Below are 21,178 nucleotides of genomic sequence, written 5' to 3'. Positions count from 1 at the left end.
CTCTTGCTCGCTGGGTCTGCGTCCTCCTTCACAGCATCGAATGAGAAAAGAGCCCCTTTTCTCTTGCGGTGAGATACCCTTAGCCGCCTCCCGAAGCGGCAACGCGCAAGCTGGAGTTGCGCAGAAGAGCAAGGGAACAAAACTTCTTTCTGGGGCTCCTGTGCGGCACGGCGCGCCTCGCCTCTCCACGGCGCGTCTCGCCTCTCCACGGCGCGCCTTCTGAGCTGCATGTACACCTTCCAGCGTGGCCTGCATTTTGAGGTGTACGAAAAAGCGCCGCGAGCTGCGCTCCTCTCCACCAGGTTTTCCTCTTTTGTTTTCCGCATTCGAACCCGAACTTGCGGAAAAGACGCCTGTCTCGCGTGCTCGCGCTTCTCTGCATTTCCTCCGTTGTTTTCCGTCTCTCCCAAATCTTCCCGGTGGGCCCTCACAACCCTTGCCGTCCGCGGCGCACGTGCGGTCTCTGAAGAGTGTGTATGTAACGCCACAGCTTACTATCCACGAACCTGTTTCGTGTTTCGCGCGCCTCTGCTTCGCCAGCGCTCTTGTTCGGCGCGGAGCTGAAGCGCGTTTCCCCGCTTCCAGCCCCTTTCCTTTTCGTCCCTGGCCGCTTGTTCCCTCCGCCTCGCCCGCTTCCTTCCCTCTCGCGATCGGCTTTCTGAGCCGCCTCTCCACCTGCGCGGGACCATGTCGGTTCTTCTCCAGACGAATGTGGGGGAGATTGTGATTGACCTCTTCACAGACGACGCCCCGTTCTCGTCCTACAACTTCCTCAAGCTATCGAAAGCAAAGTTCTTCAACAATGTCGCCTTCCACAGAGTCGAGAAGAACTTCCTCGCGCACGCTGGCGCACCGGTCACGGCGGATCCGCGCTGGAACGTGGCAGGGCTCCAACTCTTGGGGAAAGCCGGCGAAGAAGACCGACACGGCTGCAGCGTCTGGGGTATACAGACCCTGGTCGAGAGCGGCGAGGTCTCTCTCCGTCTTCCACCCGCCGCGCAGCCTGCGGCGCCTCTGAAGACGGAGCGAGGCGAAAGCGCGCTTGCCCCGTCCTCGTCGAAGGTTCTCCAGCCCGCCTCTTCTCTTCAGCTGTCCAGCGAGGTCTCTGTGAAAGCAGAGCCGAGTGCTGCGCCCGTGTCTTCCTTCTCTTCTGGCGACGGCCGAGGCTCCTCGCCGGCAGAGAGCCGAGAGGACACAAATCGTCCAGAGGTCTCCACAGGCCGTGTCGCTCCGAAGGCGCCTTCCCTCGTAGGGCGCACGTCGTTCTTCAGCTCAGTGGACTTTCTCAGCCACTCCTTCCCGAAGTTTCCTGACTTCGCTCTCCCGTCCTCTTCAGGCGCCTCGCGGCGCGCCCCACGCGCGCCGCCGACCGCCCGCTTCTGCCCAGACGAGGGCGAAGGAGACAGCAAGATCAAGACAAGGAAACACGACGTGTGTGGGGTTGTGGGGTGGGTCCCCACTGGGGGGCGAGGGACGGAGAAGGACGGGGACGGAAACACCAGCGTTTTCTACATCACGCTGAGAGACAAAATCCCCTTCCTCGACGAAAGGAACCTCACCATCTTTGGCCGGGTGGCGGAGGGCGTCGACATCCTGGAAAAAATCAATCTGACCTTTGTCGACGACGACTTCGTCCCGCTAAGTGTGCGCACGCGCGAGGAGGGGGCCGACACACACACCACAGGGAACCACTCAAACAGAGGGAGACATCGCGAGCAAGGAACCTGCACAACCTCTCTTTTCGCGTTTCCTCGTGCGAGTTGGAACCATCCTGTTCCCAGGCCTTTTACGAGCTCAAGGATACGTAGAATGCCTAATCCGATACATGTATATATATATATATATATCTATTTACGCATTGTATATATGCAGATTTATGCGTGTTTTTGATCTAAGACCAGTAGTATGCAGATATGCATTTTCTAATGAATAGATACATCTATTCGATTCTGTGAGTGTGTACGAGTCTGGCGTTAGTGTTGACGCATGGATTAATGAGAGTATGCGTGTACGCATGTCGCTTTGTTTTCTTGCTTTCTGCGGCTTTTTCTGTTCAGCCGATTCGCATTTTGCATGCGTTCGTGCTGGACGATCCGTTTGACGATCCTGCTTTCCTCGTCGACCGCTCGGTGGCGTCTCCTTTGCCTCTTGTCGAAGAAGTTGCGAGCGACGACGAAGACCTCGATGAGGTTTTGGTTATCGAGAAGATCGAGAAGAAAGAGGCAGAAGCAAGAAAAGGTGGGGTTTGTTAACAAAAAAGCGGCAAGGAGGCACTCCCAGAACCATCGCCTTTGGCCCTCCTGGTACCTCGCCTTTTCCGCCCCTTCCTCGTCGTTTTTCTTCTTCTCTTTCTCCACTTTGTTCTCCTTCACTGTGTTCTCTTGCTTCGTCTTCTTTCTCTTCTCTTTCTCCCTCTCGTTCGTCTTCATCTTTGTCTTTCTGTTCTTTTTCCGTTCCCTCGTCGCGGCTTCTTTTCCTTTGCTTGCTGTTTTTCCTTTTCCTCACGTTCCTTCGTTTTCCTTTCGCTTTCTTCTCTCCAGTGACGCTGGAGATCTTGGGCGATTTGCCCGACGCAGATGCGAAGCCGCCGGACAACGTTCTCTTTGTTGCAAAGTTGAACCCTGTGACGCAAGACGAAGACCTCCAGACCGTCTTCGCTCGGTAGGCAAAGAAAGCGGAGATAAAAGGCGACAACAAAGCGGCGAAAAAAGGGCGGTGAGCAAAGGGGCAAGGCGTGGACGGTCTTTTTCGCAGCGAGAAGCGCCGCCTCCCCGAAGGCCAGAAACAGGCCGCAAGGGAGAGACAGCGCGAGGCAGAAGCGGAAAGCGCGGAAAAGAGAGGAAAGACAGGGACAAAGCGAGCCATATATGCACATCTATAATTGTATGGATCTCCAGGGGGCGAGAGCAAGGAGGCGATATAGAGATAAGCACATATGCAAATACAGACAGGGAAGGCGATACAGACACCGCACGCAAGACAGAGACAGAAAGCGATTGTGAAGGCCGGAGACAGGAACGTGAGACTGTCGGTTTTTGCTTTGTGTAGGTTCGGAGATATTTTGGCGTGTGACATCATTCGCGACTGGAAGACTGGTCGCAGCTTGCAGTACGCCTTCATCACCTTCCGAGAGAGTAGCGCCTGCGAGCTCGCTTACTTCAAGATGCAAAATGTTTTGATCGACGACAGAAGGTCGGTTCAAACAGAAAAAACTCTTTGATCTCTCCGTCTCCCCTGCCTTGATCAGAGACAAACCAATTCGAAAGTCTGTCGTTTTATTTTGACACTCACGCACATCTGTTTATATATATATATATATATATATATATATATATTTGTATATGTATATGTATGAGTGTGGGTGCATATGCATGTATGTGTAAGTGCATATTCATCTTTCTATGGGCATGCGCATTTGTCCATATACGTGGAGGTATGCCTACGGAACCGCTCTATGCAAATACATGTACGTCGACGCAGCTGGAGAAGTCCGTCGATATTTGCGCGTAAATGTGTAGAGGTAGTGGCTGGCCACGTTTTTTGTGCGTTTTTCCGGTTTTGCAGGATCCACGTGGACTTTAGCCAGTCTGTGGCGAAGGAGTGGCAAAAGTACAAACAATTTGGGAACCGCCAGAAGAGTGAAGACGGCGAAAAGAAAACCTCGGGTTTCCAACCTCGCAGCCTCCAGAAGCCGCCAAATCCACTTGCCTCGTCTGCCTCTATCTCTTCTCGTCCGGTCTCTTCTTCCTCAGGCGCGCCCGACTCCGCGCGCGGTTTCTCGGACGCAGCCGCGCCGTCGAGCGCCGCGCAGAGAGAGCGAGGACAGAGAGCGTCTGGGTGGGATGAAGCAGATACAGGAAGAGGCCGTGAGAGGGGCAGTGAGCTGTGTCGGCACGAGATGAGGCGGGAGCGAGACAGGGGAGACAGAAGGAGAGACGAGGAGAGGAGATATCAGAGAAGGAGAGACGAAGAGAGAAGGAGAGACGAAGAGAGAAGGAGACAAAGAGGGCGAAGGGGGAGTGCAGACGACCGGTCGTCCTCGGACACAGAGGAGAGGAGAAAGAGAGGGGGGAGAGACGAGAAGCGACGGAGCGACAGAGAGGCGTGGCGAGACATAGACACACGCAGCGAGAGGGAGAGAGAACGGGGGAGGCGAAGAAAGACAAAGCGGGCGTCGAGTGACAGGGACAGCTCGGACAGCGAGAAGAAAAAGAAGAAAGCAAGACATTGAACGCCGGAGACACCGTCAGCGGCTCGAGACACTCGCGAGGTGGGCGCACTCAACAGAACGCAAACGGGAAGGAGAAAAACCGAAAAGATGAAGAACAAGGTGGACGAAAGAATGTCAAGACGATTGAGCAGTCGAGAAGAGCGAGGGAGGATTCGAGGCTTTCTGAAAAGCTCGGCAAATCGCCGGAAGAACAACCCCGGCCTGTCAACCAAACGACGTCGCCTTCTTTCTCCCTTGGGCTCCTCGTTTCCTCGCCGCGTTTCGTTTTTTTAAAGTTGCCCATTAGACGGTGCTCTTAGTCACTGTCTCTTCCCACACTTTGAACGACCTTGCACTGTGCGTACTCCGTGTACAAACAACTCCACCTCCGCGTATCTGTCTATCTATATAATTATATATAGGTCCGTTAAATATTTATGTGTATATATCTATGGATCGACATGCATATATGCATATGGATGGATCGGCCTTATAAGAGCGATCCTTTTTAAGCAGTTGAAAGTCGTGTGTTTCGGTGGTTCCGTCGAGGCCTCGCGTGTCTGCCTGGCCTTTCGAACTTCCGGTTGTTGTTCTAGAGGTGTTCCCTGCCAGCACGCCGCCCGCTTCCATTTTCAAGAAAGGGGAATGCAAGGTTTTCATGGCCCATAACTTAGCACGTCTCTTTCCGTCTTGAACCGGAGCGGAATTCCCTCGATATCGTTGAATAAAGAAACAGATGCACATGCAGATGTGCACGCAAACGCAAAAACCGACACCTCGCTGGACAGCGAAAAACGCAAAGCCATGTGCCCGTATCTACATTTACACAGCGACTGCATACAGGTTCATATATGTATATTTTTACACACATATATACATATAGAGAGGTATGCATATACCTCAGTATGTGAATATATGGGTATATAGAAGTGTACACAAGAGTTTGAAGAGTGCTTAAGCGTACATGAAGAAATGACAAGTTTTTTGAAGAGAGGTGCCGAGAGCAGCAGCTGAGAAGCGAAGTCAGAGCTCGCGACTTTCTGTCGACTCGCGCCGGTGCATCTTCACGTATCCACAGAATTTCGGACACTTTACCCTCGTTCTACATACACGTCCGAGGGATATATATATATATATATAGAGAGAGAGATGGTTAGAAAGATATGCATTTTATACTTTAACCAAATCAATTGAGGGCGCGACAAAGTTTTCAAAGCTGCTGAGGCGAAACTGACAGAAGTGCGCCGCGTTTCCACGCGTGACGCAGGTATGAGGTGGGAGTCTGCCAGGGAGGCTCGGGCCTCGGACAGAACAGCAAGCTGGACCCTAGTGCCCGAGAGGGAGAGAGAGAGCTCTTGAGAAGAGCCTGGAGCGTCTCTAGCTGCACAAGAAAATTAATCACGATCTTCTTCCGCTTCGAACTCTTCCTCTCCGGCGTCGAACCACCTCATCATCGCCTCCTCTTCGGAGGGCTCCGAGAAATACTCCGCCTCTTCGAATGGTGCTTCACTCGAATCTCGCTGCGTCTCTGCCGCCGTGTCGTGGAGCACGTCGTCCTCCCTTTTCCCGCGCGGCTCTCCTCCAGCGGCTGGCGAGGAAGACGGAGAAGAAAGTGAGGAGACAGAGGAGAGGGAAGGGTCGGAAGCGAGAGATGCAGATGCTTCTTGCAAGATTTGCTCGAGGCGAGACGCACGGCGTTGTCGCTCTGCGGCAGAAAACGCTCGCTGACGCAAAGACTGGAAGCCGCCTGGACCGCGACGCGAAGCGCGTGAAGACGGAGAAGAAGCCGGAGGAGAAGAAGAAGGAGAAGAAGGAGAAGGAGGAGAAGGAGAAGAAGGAGAAGGAGAAGAAGGAGAAGAAGAACTGTCAGCTTGCTGTTGAGCTGCGGCTTCTGCTTGGGCGTGCATGCGTCTGAAGAGAAGTGGGGGAAGAGACGAGTCAGGGGAAGACGCAGCATGCGCGATCGAAAACCGGAGGGAAAGGCAGGAAAAGCAAAAACACCGAGAGAGGCACAATTGTGGAGCGACACAAACTGCCACAAATCGGACGCGCAAAAACACGGTTTTTTCGGGAGCGAAACAAGGAAATGAAAAACGGCTTTTCTCAACCCTCCGAGAGAGGTCGTGCGGGGCGGAGGCGTGGACGGCCCTGGGAGAGAAAAGAAAACTGGAGAGAACGCCTCCCGGGAAAACTGCTTCGGGTGCAGGCAACCCCCGCACTTCTTCCTCGACGCTCACCTCAGCACGCTCCGAATGCGAAGCAGGTGATTCGCTTGACTCTTTGCAATTTCAAACTGCAAAAAATGAGCGACAGCCTCACGAAAACCAATGTCCGCCGCACAGACACCGCAGCCCGACTCCACCTGCTCTCTCTCTCTAGATATACATATATATATATATATATATATGCTTGGTACCTATGTAAAAATGCATACATATGGATGTGTATGCGTCTACCTATAGTGGCGTATACGTGCGCATATGTATGGCGCTACATAGGCCAGTATATCCATCCAACATGCCATCCTCACTCATACACCTATGTTTATACATACCCTGTTTCCTATATATATATATATATATATATATAAACACAATCATATATGCATACATACACTCATCTCCCTCCTGATGTATATATATATATATATATGAACGGAGGGATCTATGCACACGCAAACATATATATATATATATATATATATATGCGTATGCCTCCAAATGTATGTAAAGAGGGTGGGTTGGGAGTGTTGTGTGTCTCACCTGCCAGTATGCCTGTCCAGAAGTGAAGAGAGGCTGGACGTCTCCGAGGCCCATGGCGGTGATCCGCGCGAGGCTGCTGGAAGGCACGCTGCCTCCGCGGCCGCGGCCGTCGGGTTTTCGCGCGAACGCCGTAGGGTCCCGAGACGCTGCAGCGACGACCGCCGCCGCCATGTTCATCTTCTGCTCCTTCTCGAGCAGCATGCGCCGAGCGTAGAAAGCTTGCTCCGCCTGCGAGAAAGGAAAGGAAAGCCGAAAGGAAGGATGCGAGAGCGAAGCGAGGAAGAGAGGGGGGAGCGAAGAGGGGAGAGCAAAGAGGGGAGACAAAGGGTAAGACAAAGCGAGGAAGACAGAGAGCGGCCGCAGAGAGACGTCGACAAACGAACGGGGGGACAGAGGGGAGACGAGAGGCTTCCAAGACATACATACACCTGCTCAGCGCGGCACACAAGACGGCGCCAGAGCGCGGAAACAGGGCGCAGATAGGTGACATTCCGACTGTGCGTTTTCGCTCCGGATCGGAAGACAGAAAAACGCGTCTTGTTTCGGCGGGAAAAGAGAGCCGCGGAGGCTCCGAGACACCGCAGGGGAAGCGAGAAGAAGGCACACACAGAGAAACGCCTGGAGGGCCTCCCGCGCTGGGCTTCGTTTTTGCCGTTGCTCCGTCTGAGGAAGGCCAAGTGTGTTTGAGAGAGCCCGGTATTTGGACAGAGAAATGCAGAAAATGCGGAAGACGACGCAGGCCGACAGCGACGCGACCCCGTCGGGTTACTCCCCGTCTTCGTGGAACAGAGCGACCAAAACCAAAACGACGAAAGGTGCACGTTCGCTTCGCAGCACGAAAACGCACGCGCTCGTCAAAGCCCCAGCAACAGATGCCCACGAAGGCGAGAGACGCATATTATACAGATGAATGCATGCGTGGATAGATACACATTTACACACATATACATGTGTGCTTTGCAGGTTTTCTCTTTCCACTATATTCTCTCGCTTTGGCACGAACCTCTCGGAAGGCCGTGCGCCTGTCGAGGCCTAGATTCATCAGACGCAGCTGCAGCGCCACGAACTGCATGACGGGGTGGTCAGCGCGATACGTGTCGTTGCCTGGAAACGCGCCGCAACCGAGAAACAGTCAAAGATAACACAGAGAATGGAGAGAAGAGAAGAGAACAGAGAGGACACAAAAGAGAAGAGGGGCCACGCATCCTCAACGGAAAACTGGAAAAAGCCAAAAAACGAGAGGAGAGAGCAGGAGCGAACGTGTGGGGCACGAAACTTGGACTGCCTCTCTGGAGGTTTCTTCACTTTTTCCCCTGGCCATCTTCTCGCCCTCGTCTCCTTCTCTCTTCGTCCCTCCGTCTCCTGCCCTGTGTCTTATCCTTCTCTTTTCTTGTCCTTCCTCTTCCTCTCTTCTCTTCTATCCTCGGATTGTCTGAAGCGACTCGGTTGCGCACCTTTGCTCCAGTCGTTGCCGTCGACGTAGCAATCTTGAAATCTCATGTTTGGATACTTCTTCAGCACAGCCTGCGTCAAGGCCAGGTACTTGTTGCTGAACGGAAAACGCCACGGAAAACACGCACTGCAAAACACTCCGTCGCCCTCTCTCTCTCTCTCGCACAGGCCGCACGTTATGCTCCTCGACGCCTCGCAAAAGCAATCGCGTTGAATTCCGCTAAGAACGGCCCAAAGAGAAGAAACCCCGTCGACGGGAACAAAGGCCATTCGGAAAGTGCACGACCTGCGTTTTCTCCGATTTTCTCCCGACTCCAACACACTCCCCTCCCAGTCCTTTTCGCCCCTCCCTTCCCGCCTCTCTCTACGTGTTTCGTTCTCGTCTACGTGCTGTCCCTTCTCCGTTCGGCCTCTCCGCGCTCGCAACCGTCTCCTCCCTCGCGTGCTCGACGCTTCTCCAGCTTCTCCCTTACACCCCCCCCCCTCTGTTTCTTCGCGCAGTTTCGCGCCTTGTTCTCCCTGTTCTCCCCGCGTGCCTTCAGCGCTTTCGCTGGGCACACCACCGCCCCACTGGACTGCGTAAGACCGCGAAAGGTGCCGGATTTCACTATCCTCCGGCCCGAGTCTCAAACTTGCTCACTGGACTTTCCGGTCGGCGAGTTTCAAGTTCGGCAACTCCATCGGAGGCGCGCGCTCAGCGGCGCTCAGCCACAGGGGCGGCTCCACCAGACCCTGTGCGACGAGCGCGCGCATGCGGTCGACAATGTCCAGTCTCTGCACTCGCCGAAAGTTCGTCCCGGTATACTGAAAAACAGGAAAGCAAAGCGTCTTCTCTGAGGATCGCGCGCGGCGAGTGCATAAAACGCGTTTTTACAGACAGAAAACGGAGAGATACGTGGTCGCAGCAGAGAGAGAGAGAGGCGGAGGGCTTTCAAGGGTGGGAGATGTACGACAGGAAACGAGACGGCACAGGTTGCCTAGACTTAGATCTTTGAGGGAAGGGGAGCTCAGATATCCCTAGAGCCCGGGTCTGTGCGGTGTTCGCAATTTCTACAGCCACAGCCTGGTGCGAAGTCCGCGAGATGTCCACATCTCGACGAAATATACACACTTGAACAGAGGGCGAATGAGGAAGCATAGCCACACTACCGTAGAAAGATGCAGATTGTCGAGGGGGGTGTTCAGTAGGCCGCTTTCTTTACAGACAGAGGAGACGGAGACGAGCGCAAGGAAAGGTGCTGCACGTGCCACACGGAAGGCGAATCGGCAAAGTGCTTACGTGGACGGCGCCTTTCCCCATCGCTGCTTGCCTCGGTGTCTCTCTTTCGGGAGCAGAAACTGCGAACGTTTCTCCGCCCTGCACAACTCTTCTGGATCCAGAGTTCCCGCCTGTGACGGCGAAGATCAGGCAGAGAGCCCCACCACAACCCCGCGAAAACAGGCGGTTCGCCAGATGCACGGACACCTGAGCTGCGGGCTTTTTTCAGGAGCGAGGAAAACCGGGCGCTTGAGACGGGGCTCTCCGTGTTACACTCTTCCTTTGATTTCTTCTCTTTTCTTGTGTCGGCGGTCACCGCGGAGTTTCGCACTCCTCTCTCTGTCTTCCCGTGCCTTGTCCACTGCTTTTTCTGCATCAAGGCGCCCCTTCGCTCTTATTTACGTCCCTCTGTGTCCTTTTTTGCTTCTCTCCCTCCCTGTCTCTCCTCTCGCATTCGTTCGTTGCCAGCAGGCAGAGAGGACGCGGCGGAGACCAAGACAGCGCATGGCGCTCCTGGGAGCAGTCGGGGGTATGATCCTTCTCTCCGTTACTGGAGACGAAGCGTCAGAGAAGCCGAAAGAGACGGAACAGAACAGAGTCTGAAAAGAGATGCTCTGTGCACTCTTCTCGGGCAAATGACGGCGCCTCGCTGGAAAGACAGTGTGACGCTGAAGAGAAAGAAAAAGGTGGTGAAGAAGGCGGGAGTAGACGGACACCGAGGCATATACACCCTGACAGTTAAAAAACATTGAGAAAGAAGGAAGAAAGAGAAACAAAAAGGAAAAGCTTCCCTGCGCTTCTCGCGCGTAAAAGGGAAGCCACCTCCCAGACACCTGCTGTGTCTCTCTGCCTTGTCGCTCTCGCCTTGTTCCTCTTTCTGTGTAGCGTTTTCGAGGAGCTTTGGGTGGGAAATTGTCTAAACCTGCCGAAAAACAAAAGGACAGAAACGCCTCCGCGTCGAGCTTTGAAGTCTCGTGGGTTTTCGCTTCTGGATCTTCACTTCTTGGCTGTCTCCTTTTCACAAGAGCGGGCGCGGACAGTAGGAGCCTCCGCGGCCACGCTCTCCCCAGCGCGGCTGCTGGTGAGAGCGGAGCATCGCGAAAACTTTGCTTTTCTCCCCTCAAACAGCCGCTGCATGCGCGAGCTTGTGCTTCATGAGGCTGCGTGTGAAGAACTAGAATTGAACCAAGTCTGTTTTTATCCTTTGTCCTTTTCATCTGTTGACTTCCAGCTTCGCGGTCAGCTTGACGTGTACGTACACCAGAGAGCGTCGCAGCGCTCCGCCCGCCAACTGTCTCCTTTCGTGACATTCTTCCTCGGAGAGTCTACCGTTGCGGTTTTCCACGTTTTGGCGCCTTTCAAAGCTCCTATTTCCCTTGCGAGGGCCGACCACGCCAATCTGCCGTTTTCCCACGTTTCTCGCTTCCCTCGTTTGCGTCTCTCCCCTCATTTTTTCGCGGTCTCTGCGCCCTGTCTCTCTAGCTCCAGCGTCTTGTCGCTCTCAAGCTCCCAGGCTTCTTTCTCTTTCTTTTGTTGCTTCGCTTCCCAGATAAATTTCTCTCCCTTTTGCTCTGACAAAACCGAGACGAATTGACAGTTTTCTGGCTTTCGTCGTTTCGACATCCTCGCCTGCTTCGACCTACTTGTGGGTTTTCTCTGCTGTCCTTCTTTCCCTCTCTCCGTCTTCCGTTGTCTTTGGCGTCTTTCTGCAAATAACGCCCTACTCGGGTGTCTCCTGTAGCGTTTTCCTCGTGTTCCTCGCTCTCTGTGTGCTTCTCTTTTTGCATCCTCGCCGCCGTATTCCTGTGCGCGTCACGCTCTTTCTGATCCTTTTCTCCTCTCTGTTACCTTTTCTTTGTAATTTTTCATCATGTTCGGCAGCAGCGACAGCTCGGGACTGTCAAGCGGCGGAGCCTCCAGTTCCTTCTCCGGCCAAGGCGCGGAGGGCGCCGTGGAGGCTCAGCAGCTCGTCAAGTTGCTCCTCATTCAAGCGCTAAACCAGGCAAGAAGAAAAGGAAACAAGAAAACAGAACCAGCAACAAGAGGGAAGGCAGAAGAAAAAAGGGATCGAAAGCAAAGCGAAACGAGGAGAGCTGAGGACGGAGAATTGCTCTGGCGACCACACCTTTTAAATCGAAGGGGGGTAAAGAAAGAGACCTGGGAAGAGAGGTGGAGCGAAGGAAAGAGCACAAACAGCCCAGGAGAGAGGAAGAAGCGCAGAGAAAGAGACGAAGGAAAAAAACAGTTCGGAAGCCTCTCCCTTATTGCCGTCAGACGAAGCGCTTTGAATGTGAATGAAGTGTTGGACTCTTCTCTTTCGTGACAAGACTTCCTGTTGTGGGGAAACCGTTTTCGACTGCTTTTCTGAGGAAAGAGAGAGCTATGCTTTTTTGTCCGAATGGTTCCGCGCAGCAAGTTCACAAGACATGCTTCAAAAAGTGCTTTCCCTCCAACAAATTCTACAGCGAACTTTCGAAGGCCGACCACGTCTGTCTCGCCAAATGCATGGACCGAATGTAAGCCACCTCTCTTTTCTTCTTTTTTCGCTCTCTCCTCTCGCTCGCGTCTCGTTCTCTTCGCTCTCTTCTAGCTCTTCTCTCGCTCTCGTCTTCTCTTTTTCTTCTCACCTGTGTCTCGCCTCTTCCTCCCCGTGCGTCTTGTCTTCCTCATTCTCTCTGCTCTCGTCTCCTCTGTCCTTTCACCGTCTTCCTCTTCTGCGTCCCTTTCGTCTTCTCCCTTCCTCAACGACCCTTGTTTGTTGTTTCTCTTCCTTCTTTCTGAGACATGTGTCTTTTGTCTCCGTTCGTCTTTCGTGGACGCCCCGCCGTCTTTCTTTCTGCTTTCATCTTTTTTAGGTACGAGGCGAACGAGATTGTGCACCAAGCCACGGTCGAGATGAGGCAGAACTTCCCGCCTTCCGGCTCCGGCGTGTGACAATTGTGTCAACGCCTGGAAATGAAATAGGATTGCATGCGCCGTGATCCGAACACGCGGAGTGAAGCAAAGGGAAACGGAAACATGAGGAAGAAGCACGGACGGGGACGGGCGAAAGAGACGATGAAAAGAACATTGCGGGGACGTACGATGGAGAACAAAAGAAAGAGGATCGTGACAATCGGGTTGAGGAGCTCATGTGGAGAGAAGGACGAGGAAACAGGCATTCTACCCATTTTTGCACAGGCATCGTTTCAGATGGCCGTGATGATTCTTCCTCTCTTCGTCTTGCGCTTTCTCCTCGTGTCTCTGTCGCGGGTTTTCTCTGTTCGTCTATTTTGCATCGCATGTCCCGTGGACCAGAGAGTGTCTGTGTCGAGTCGAGCTGTCTTCGCCCTAAACCAACATCTCTGCTAACTCTTGGGTGTCGACGAATCGAGGCGCCTTCGAGTCTCTCTGCTTTCCTGTGAACTCCGCATCGCGCAGCGGGTTGGCGCCGCCATATGAATAACATGCTCGACCTCTCTTCTCTCTCGGTCTCTTTTCTGTTCTTTCTCTCTCTCTTTCGCTTCCACTCATTCTTTCTCTTTCTTCCGATCTTCCTTCCTTCCTCTCTCTTTCACTTCCGCTCATTCTTCCTCTTTCTTCCGATCTTCCCTTCTTTCTCTCTCTCCTTTTCTGTAGGCTTCTCTCCCTTCTCTCTCTTTCGTTCTCAGTTCCTGTCTTCCTTTTTCCTGTCCTCTCGCTCCCTGCTCCAGAAGCCTGTCTCCGTCGCCCTTACGCCTCCGCCGTTCCTCTCTAAATCCTCCTCAGCGCCGATTCTCCCCCCCCCCCCCCCCAGCCCCCCACAGCGGCTACCGCTAGTATCCCACGAAACATTCAGTCTCCGCGTATTTTTGGTCCTCTCCCCTCTGGAAAATAAACTGTGGAAATCCACAAATTGGGCAAAACTAACTTCACGTTCTCTTTCTCCACTTTTTCCGGGAGGAAGCGATGCAGGGGCGCGGACGGCTGCGCGGAACGGGCGGAGACACACAGAAAAGGAGACAGCCTAAGAGACAAGTGAGGAGGCCGAGGAGAGAGGAAGACCGGGCGGGACGCAACGTGGCCGCGCGCGCCGCGCCGGCGGGGAGCACGGCGCGGGGACGGCGAGTCATCGGATTCGTGTCGCGAGAGGGACAGCGGCACGAAACAGGCAAACGCCAGTGAAGGATGGGCGCAGGCATCTGTGCATGCGAGTGTGCCACGTTATGTGTCTCTTTCTACGATGGATCAGTGAAGCTGCCATGCGAATCGTTTCTTCCTGTTTCTCTCTCCTCCAAATCCCGATCCTTTACCCGCCTTTTCGAGGTGAGGACGCGCCGAGATGTGCTGAAGGCTACAAAGTTTTTGGGTGCTCAGTGCAGCCGAGACCGAACAGTGCACCGGGAAAGGGGGAGGCGAAGGAGACCGACGTCAGGTGCGAGACTCGGGGACGGAAAATCTATTGGGTCTCTCAACGCCATGCACATTACCACACATACAGTCATAGTCGATGAGCCGCGCGCGCACTCACGCATACAAAAGCGCACATATACATATATATACATATATCTATATATATGTACGTGATGCTCCTTTCGCAAATGCCTACAAACAGACATATGCATAGATTCATTGACAGGTATTTGTGGAGATGTCGTTCCTCTACGAATATATGTATGTCCAGATATGCATCCGCATGTGTAGATCGGGACTGTGTCTTGGAGATTCGTTGACACGAGACCGATCCGGCATCGAGGCGAGGGTAGAAAAGGACAGTTCTCGACTTTCTCGTGAAGCCGAAAAGCGAGGCAGCTGCGCACCTCGGTCGCCCCCCGATTCCCCCCACGTCAACGATCCTTGTCCCTGCCCTCACACGTTTTGTCGCCGCTTTTCTCGCTTCCTTCCCTCGCTTAATGAAAACCTCTCGGGGACTGAATGGGCCCGAGGAATCGCCCCAGGCACAGGCGAAAGCGCCTTCGGCGAGTTCCACCGCCGTGCACTTGCACTCTTTTTCCCACCCGGATCATCAAAGAAGATCCGTTTTCCGCGCCGACTTCTGGGTCTTCCCCTGTTGGCAGACGGTCTCCCCGTCTCCTTTTCCCAACCTGTCTCTCCTCGCTCCCCGAACTCGTCTCCCAGTCTCCTTTTCGCAGCTTGTCTCTCTGTCTCTTTCAGTCTCCCCGGCTCGGTGGAGCGGCGTCCGTTCGCACGCCGCTGGTGCTGAGCGAGCCGTCTGCCTCGTCCGGGGGCGGCGCCTGGCACACGACGAGCAGGAGAGGCTGCGGCGACGAGGCGAGAACGCGGTAAGGCGTTAGAGGCGGCACGGACAGCGCCGCGCGCGTCTGAAAGGGGAAGTCGCGCTCTGTCTCTCCCTCGGTCACTTGCAGAACCCCCGCGCCGTCGAGCACAAACATGAAGACGGAGGACGACAAGTGGAGCTTCCACGGAAGCGCAGCCGGCGAGGCCGAAGAGGGCGACGCAATGACGTGGAGAGAGGAGGCGAGAGTCGCTGTCGTGAAGAGCGGCCAGGCAGCGAACCCCAAAGCTGGCAGAGACAAGGACACGGCGCGCGTTCCCTCACAGGAGGGACACATCCGCTCCTCGTCCACCTGCGCAGCCCAGAAAGACGCCTCTTCCTCCCGAGACGCTGGGGCACTCCGAGAACGAAACAGGTCGACGCCCCTCTCGCCGGCGCCGCCGCGTGCGCCTGATAAAGAAGCCAAGGAAGCAGCTGCAGGTCGATGCGGCGTTTCGTCTCTGTCGTCTTGGCGGTCTTTCCCTGCGTGCGTTGCAACACCGCCATCACGTTCTCTCTTCTCTCCTGGCACCGCTGTCGAGTCCTCTTTCTCGCCCACCTCACCCTCTCGCTCGAGCGGTCCTCCCCTCCTCGCTGTGTCCCCCTCCGCACGCCCTCTGTCTCCGGTGTCTCCTGTGTCTCCTGTCTGTCTCTTCGTGGAGGGGGCGGCTGGGTCCGACGTCGCCTGGTCTGTCCTCGCGTGCATGCCGCTGCGTTGTGGGGCAGTGAGGAGCGGGAGGGGAACCGGTGCGTTCGCAGGCATCTTGGTTCGCCACTCCGCCTCGCTGAGCACAAACTTCCGCCGCGAGAGCGAAGAGGCTTCCGGCTCCGCGGCGTCTCTCGCGGGACCGCCCAGAAAGGGCTGGTCTCGCGACGCGTCAGCTGTACATACACCTGAGCCGGCGCGGCCTCGCGACGCGCCGTGGGCCACTGGCGGCGGCTCCCAGCCTCTGGCGAAGTCGCCTCGGGGCGCCGGCAACGATGCGTCAGGCCCGAGAGGCAGTTGGGAAGGAAAGACACACGCGCTCTCTCCCGCCTCGCGCTCTTCCTCGCGCTCTTCCTCGCCCTTTCTTCTCTCCTGCGCCACAGTGTCGAGATCGAATCCGGCGTCGGAAGGAAAGACTGTCTCGCGCCTCCCCGCCTCTCGCGCGCCGTGTGTCCCGATCTCCTCGCCGTCTGGGGAAACACCGAGCACGGCTGGAGCCTCTCCTCGCGGGTCGCGCCGTCTGTCTCCACTGTCTCCGTCCGCGGCTTTGCGCCCAGAGTTCTGGAAGGTGCGCACCCCTGGCAAACTCGCGGAGGCGCCGCCGGGCCGTGTGGAGGGTGTCGCCTCGCGATCGGCGAGGACGGGGAACTCCCGAGAAGCCATGCTCGCGCATGCAACGGGCGAAGGCGAGGCGGCGGCGAGCGCGGAGGCAGCGAACGGCGACGCGTCTGGGACAGCGGCAGATGTCGAGTCGGCGCAAGACGCAGAGCCGGGAAAGAGGGGAATCGCCGGCACGCGAGGCTGCGCGTCGCGCTCCTGCGAGGAACCAAGGCGGTCGCGGTGAGTTGCCTCCGGTGTATGTACACCGGCGCGGCCGCGAGCAAGAGCGCCCTGCACGGGAAACGGAGAGGAGGACGGCGAGAAGAAATCTGCATCCGGAAACGCAGGCGGAGAAGAAACCTTCTTGAACGCAGAGCCCGCGGGCTCCTCGTCGCCAGCTGGAAAGGCAGGCGGCAAACAAGGCAGAGTCGACCTTCGCGCGTGTGGCATGTCGGTCGATGAAGGTATGAAGGAAGAGGACGACAACGACGAAGACGAAGAGGAAGTGGAGGGGAAAGGAGAAGAGGAAAAAGAGAGTGACACAGAGGTGGAGTCTCCGATCGTGTTTGAGGGAGGTTCGCTGAGCACTTTCTGTTCATCGCGTTCCCTTCTCTCTCGGCTTCCTTCTCGGTCCAGGTCTTTGTGCAACGAAGGGGTGTTTTCTTCTGCCTTCGCCCGCTGCAGAGGAGACCGTTTTTCGCCTTCTTCGAATGCTTTTGTTTCCCCCGTCGCGTCGTTCACGTCATTTCTAGAGCTGGGAGGCACCGCCTTTTGTCCCTCTGTGTCGCCTTTGTTTTCCACGAGCTCGCGTCTTCCGCCGCTCTCTGCTCCCTCGCTTCCCTCTCCGGCTGCCAGCACGTTTGCTTTCTCGGGTGTCTGAACCGGATCGTCGCCACCAGATGTCTTTTCTCCAGCGTCCGCGGCATGCACGGGGGAGTCTGCAGAGAGGGTGGTGCCGGCGCCTCCGCCCTCCATGGATGGAAAACGAGATGCACGCACCAAGGAAGCGACTCGGAGGTCCGACACGGAAGAGAGGCACAGAGGTGAGACAGAGAAGGGATGGAGAAAAGTGATGGACACGAGGCAAACAGAGGAAGGAAAGGATCAGAAGAGAGAGACAACGAGAAATGCAGACAGAGCAAGAGAGACGAGAGGTCGGGAAAAGAAAAAGAGAACAGAGAGACGGGCTTGCGCCCGAGGAAGGAGGCAGAGACGGAAGACAAGAACTCCTGTCACACAGCAGGACAGAAGACGATAGCAGAAAGTCGGTCTCCTAGACAGACGAGTCAAGGCGCAGAAAAAGGCACTTTTCTAGGAGAGAGAAGACGGACGCATCGCCAGAGAAAAGAATGCGCACAGAAGGGCCTGCAACCGAGAAAGGCGGCATTTTGGTCAGGTGCGAAAATGAACGGACGGAGAAAGGAAACACAGCCCGCTGGGCACAGACCGGCGAGGAAAGACGTCTTCGTCGCAGGGCGGAGCAGCGGAAAGTACAAGGGAAAGATAAATATGTCTCTCGACTCTAACTACCGACGAAAAGAAGCCTAGGGCCCTCGCAATATAGCGAGCAAGGCGAGACAGAGCCAGAAAAACAAAAGTGTCTACGAAAGAGCACGACAGTAGAAGAGACCTTCACGAAACCCTCATTCCTGACCACGCAAAGATGGCCAACAAGAGAGGTAGTCGCCTCGCGAGAAGCCAAGGAGAAAATACGAAAGAGCTCGGAGTTGAAAGCAATCTCGCATGAGACGAAAATGAGAAACCATTCTGTTTGATATACCACTCGGCTTTTTAGGGTACCGTCTGGAAACGCCGGAAGAATCGAGAGTCTATGGCCACTGCGAGTCGTGCGGAGACACACGAACTCGACTCCATCGAAGACACCAGAGCCTTCATCATTCTCCTTTCCGTTCTTCAATCCCGGCAAAAATCTGCATTTGCTCTGTGGCTAGCGGGTGGTAGCGCACAATCGCGGATTCCCTCGTCGACGCTGCGCCTCAGGCGCGTTCTGCCGCGGAAAGCGGGAAGGGAAGAGAAAGGGAAAGAAGAGGCTGGGAAGAGGAGTCGCGGAACAGAAACAGAGCCTCCCTTCCTGGTCTCTCCTCGAAAAACGCGAGACAGCGCTCACCACGACTGCCCAGCTCGCGTGCATGCACACAGCCGTTCAAAAAAGGGCTTTTTTCGTGGTATCCCGACAGCGAGTGAGAAAACGCGCGCGGGACGTTTGGGAACGAGCATTGGAAGCGAACAGGCAATCGAAAAGGGAAGGGAAAGAAACGGGGAAGGAGGAAAAGACAGAAAACACGAGTTTCCGCGCGTCTTTGCGTCTACCCCGTCCCGGTCTTCAAGACGAGACAGATGGGACGGCTGCAGCCGGGAACCGGGTGGACATACACCTCAAGGCGGTTCCGCAGCATGCGGAGAAAGCGGAAATAGCTCACACGGGGCATTGAGGCGCCTTTGTCCAACTTTTCCATTAACGTCTTGGCCGTGTTTCGCTTGGCGCCTCCTCTCGCCGTCCGTTCTTCCTCCGGAGCAGCGCTGAGCCGCCGGTACAGAAACACGGCGCCTCGTTCCTGGGCGGCTGTTCGCTTTTTCCCTCCTCTCGAGCAGAGGAAGGACCGCTTTGATCTTGCTATTTCCTTCGCATGCTGCTAATTTCAAAAGTGGAAGTGGATGTCTTGATTTGTTCCCTGCGAGCTCCGCGTTCCGCCACACACACTCGCCGACACTTCTCCATGTCTATACTGTTACTCAGTCTCGCAGGGTGTATTTCGGCACAGCCTTTCTCTTTGTGTGCTTGACTCTCTGCACTTCTGCCCTCGCTCTCCTTTCCCTGGTCTTTCTCTGTGCGTCACTGCGTGCACTTTTTTCTTCTTTCTCTGGCACTCTTCGTTTGTTGTTCAGCCTCGTCCGCCTTTTCCCTCGCCTTCCGTTTTCCGTTCGTTTTGTATCTTACTCTGTCCCCCCTGTGGGCTTCTGCCGTCTCCTGTCCTCGCTCGGCGCTCGGCGTTCACGCTTCCTCTTCAGTTGCTGTCCATTCCGTTCATGTCTCCCCCCTCGGTTGCGTTTTCTTTCTCGTCTCGATAGCGTCCGTTTGTAGAGTTCGCCTTGAGAAATCCCCAACATGGAGTTCCCGGCTTTCCGCTCGGCGGAGTGGATGGCCAGCGCCTTCGCGCGAGCCGCGCCCGCGGCCTCTCTCGCTGCTGACTCGGCTGAGCGTCCGAGGGAGCTCGGAGAGAAGCCAACCGACAAAGATCGCCCCCCGTCACCGGTCCCCCCTCTCGTCCCGCCCAGCTTTTGCTTCCGCAACTTCGATCCAGTGCCTGCGTATCTCGCGTCCTTTCCGACTGCTGGGCTGTACATGCAGCGTGTGCAGCAAGTGAAGTGGACGATCAAGCGAGCGTTGTTTCGGCAGTGTCTCTTCAAGATCCAAAACGTCGAAGTTCTGGAGATGAAACGCTGCAAACGCCCGCGCCGCCTCGTGTCCAGCGACATTCGGTACGACGCAGAGAGCGAGCGAAGAGCGTCTCTCGCGCCGTCCTCGCTGTCGCGCGCGTCTCTGGACGAGACGCCAGTGGCTGCTTTCTCCTCCGCGCAGCCCGCGGCTGCTCGCGCCTCAGACTCCTCTCCTATCGCCCTTCCCTCGTTGCCTTCGCTCCCGACTGCAGCTTCTTCGTCGGTCTCAGAGAGACTTCGGCGGTGGCGTAGAGACGCGCAGCGGGACGAGGAGACGCTCCGCGAAGAAATCTGGAAAGTCGACCGCTGCGGGTCTCTCAGAGAGTATCGAATCATAATCTCGCGCGATCGAGCCACGAAGGACTTCTTTAGTGTGTCTGTACAGCCTGTGGCGTGGAGCGACTGGCTGCGGCAGAAGTACTTCAATTTCTTCGACAAAACTGTCGATGCTGAGGAGTGACGGGGAGAAGAAAATCCCGGAAGCCAGACCGTGAGAGAAGGCAAGAAGGGCGTTCTTGATATTTCGGATTCGGGGCACGCGTGGCCAAAGGAAAGGTCTGACGAGAGAGCGTGTTTCAAAATGCAGGCGCGCATGCTTCCTCCTTCACGGTTGTCGGAGAGGAAGAGCCTCTGTGGCTCTGACAGCCGGCGGCGAAGAGCGACGTTTTCGTCCACTGAGTGGTTTGGAGCCTACACAGGAGATCGCGACTGACGCCAACCAGAGGCGCATGTGCGAGAGGAACGGGGGAAGAAAAGCAAAGCGAGGAAGAAGAGCGAAGAGACGAGAAACAGGAAGGAGAGAGAGAAGAGATAGGGAGAAGCAGAAAAGAACGGGAAGGGTAACGCGGATGAGATGCACGACGCGCGACGAACGGTTCAGGGGCGACAGAGGGGAACGGAACGTAACGGAGAGAAATCAAGAGAGGAAGAAGAAATGTGGCGTGTCCTGGAAAGGCAGGTGTCGCTGTTCACTGTCTCTTGAGATTCCATGGAGTGCACTTTGTGTTTCTGTGGCATTTTCTTTGCCTCTTTCCCGGGGCGTGCACTTGATAAAAACCTACGTTCATCTTCTGCTCAGAAGCTCTGGAGCTGTTTTGTTTCAGTCTACGAGCCGACCACGGAGAAGCTTCTCAGCCCTATCTAGCCGGTCTCCGTTTGAGGTTGTTCATCGTCCCTCGCTGGTGACCACCTTTGTGTGCGCGATGCTCCAAGTTCACGGGCACCTCAGTGTCACTTACACTCTAGTTTTAGGAGGAAAACTCGGCTTTTTTGTACGCACGTTGTAGGCAGGAGAGGAAGGAGATTTCTCTCGCAGTGTGAACCAACGAAAGCAGACCTACACAGGTCGCGGAGGCCCGCGAGCGGACCATCCAGTTACTCTGGCGTCTTGCCTTCGGTGAAACGCTCTCCGCAGAGAAGGTTAACAGAAGCGAGAAGCGAAGTCACGGGTTGGTTTGTGCGCCACGCGAGTCTTTCG

At 55.5% G+C, this 21,178-nt stretch overlaps 5 protein-coding genes across 5 annotated transcripts; 3 read left to right on the top strand and 2 right to left on the bottom strand.

Annotated features, from left to right (window-relative positions):
- Positions 1–687: 687 nt before the first annotated feature.
- Positions 688–4,904, top strand: NCLIV_045550 (putative RNA recognition motif-containing protein; the record flags this gene model as incomplete). Its single annotated transcript, XM_003884104.1, has 6 exons — positions 688–1,644; positions 2,058–2,238; positions 2,541–2,661; positions 3,049–3,192; positions 3,565–3,878; positions 4,807–4,904. The coding sequence occupies 6 exons, from the start codon at positions 688–690 to the stop codon at positions 4,902–4,904; spliced, it is 1,815 nt and encodes a 604-aa protein (XP_003884153.1).
- Positions 4,905–5,604: 700 nt separating this feature from the next.
- Positions 5,605–9,177, bottom strand: NCLIV_045540 (conserved hypothetical protein; the record flags this gene model as incomplete). The annotated part of the gene is made up of 6 exons (XM_003884103.1): positions 5,605–6,121; positions 6,448–6,503; positions 6,973–7,200; positions 7,976–8,076; positions 8,427–8,521; positions 9,065–9,177. 6 exons carry the CDS (start codon positions 9,175–9,177, stop codon positions 5,605–5,607), a joined length of 1,110 nt encoding a protein of 369 aa, XP_003884152.1.
- A 2,375-nt stretch (positions 9,178–11,552) lies between these two features.
- On the top strand, positions 11,553–12,616 carry NCLIV_045530 (conserved hypothetical protein; the record flags this gene model as incomplete). The annotated part of the gene is made up of 3 exons (XM_003884102.1): positions 11,553–11,684; positions 12,095–12,198; positions 12,538–12,616. The coding sequence occupies 3 exons, from the start codon at positions 11,553–11,555 to the stop codon at positions 12,614–12,616; spliced, it is 315 nt and encodes a 104-aa protein (XP_003884151.1).
- A 2,195-nt stretch (positions 12,617–14,811) lies between these two features.
- NCLIV_045520 (conserved hypothetical protein) lies at positions 14,812–17,217 on the bottom strand (the record flags this gene model as incomplete). The annotated part of the gene is made up of 1 exon (XM_003884101.1): positions 14,812–17,217. The coding sequence occupies one exon, from the start codon at positions 17,215–17,217 to the stop codon at positions 14,812–14,814; it is 2,406 nt and encodes an 801-aa protein (XP_003884150.1).
- A 2,152-nt stretch (positions 17,218–19,369) lies between these two features.
- On the top strand, positions 19,370–20,161 carry NCLIV_045510 (conserved hypothetical protein; the record flags this gene model as incomplete). Its single annotated transcript, XM_003884100.1, has 1 exon — positions 19,370–20,161. The coding sequence occupies one exon, from the start codon at positions 19,370–19,372 to the stop codon at positions 20,159–20,161; it is 792 nt and encodes a 263-aa protein (XP_003884149.1).
- Between the last annotated feature and the right edge of the window lie 1,017 nt (positions 20,162–21,178).

The sequence above is a fragment of the Neospora caninum genome, chromosome X (genome assembly GCF_000208865.1).
Source record: "Neospora caninum Liverpool complete genome, chromosome X".
Classification (NCBI taxonomy): domain Eukaryota; phylum Apicomplexa; class Conoidasida; order Eucoccidiorida; family Sarcocystidae; genus Neospora; species Neospora caninum.
This window is presented reverse-complemented; position numbering and strand designations above follow the sequence as displayed.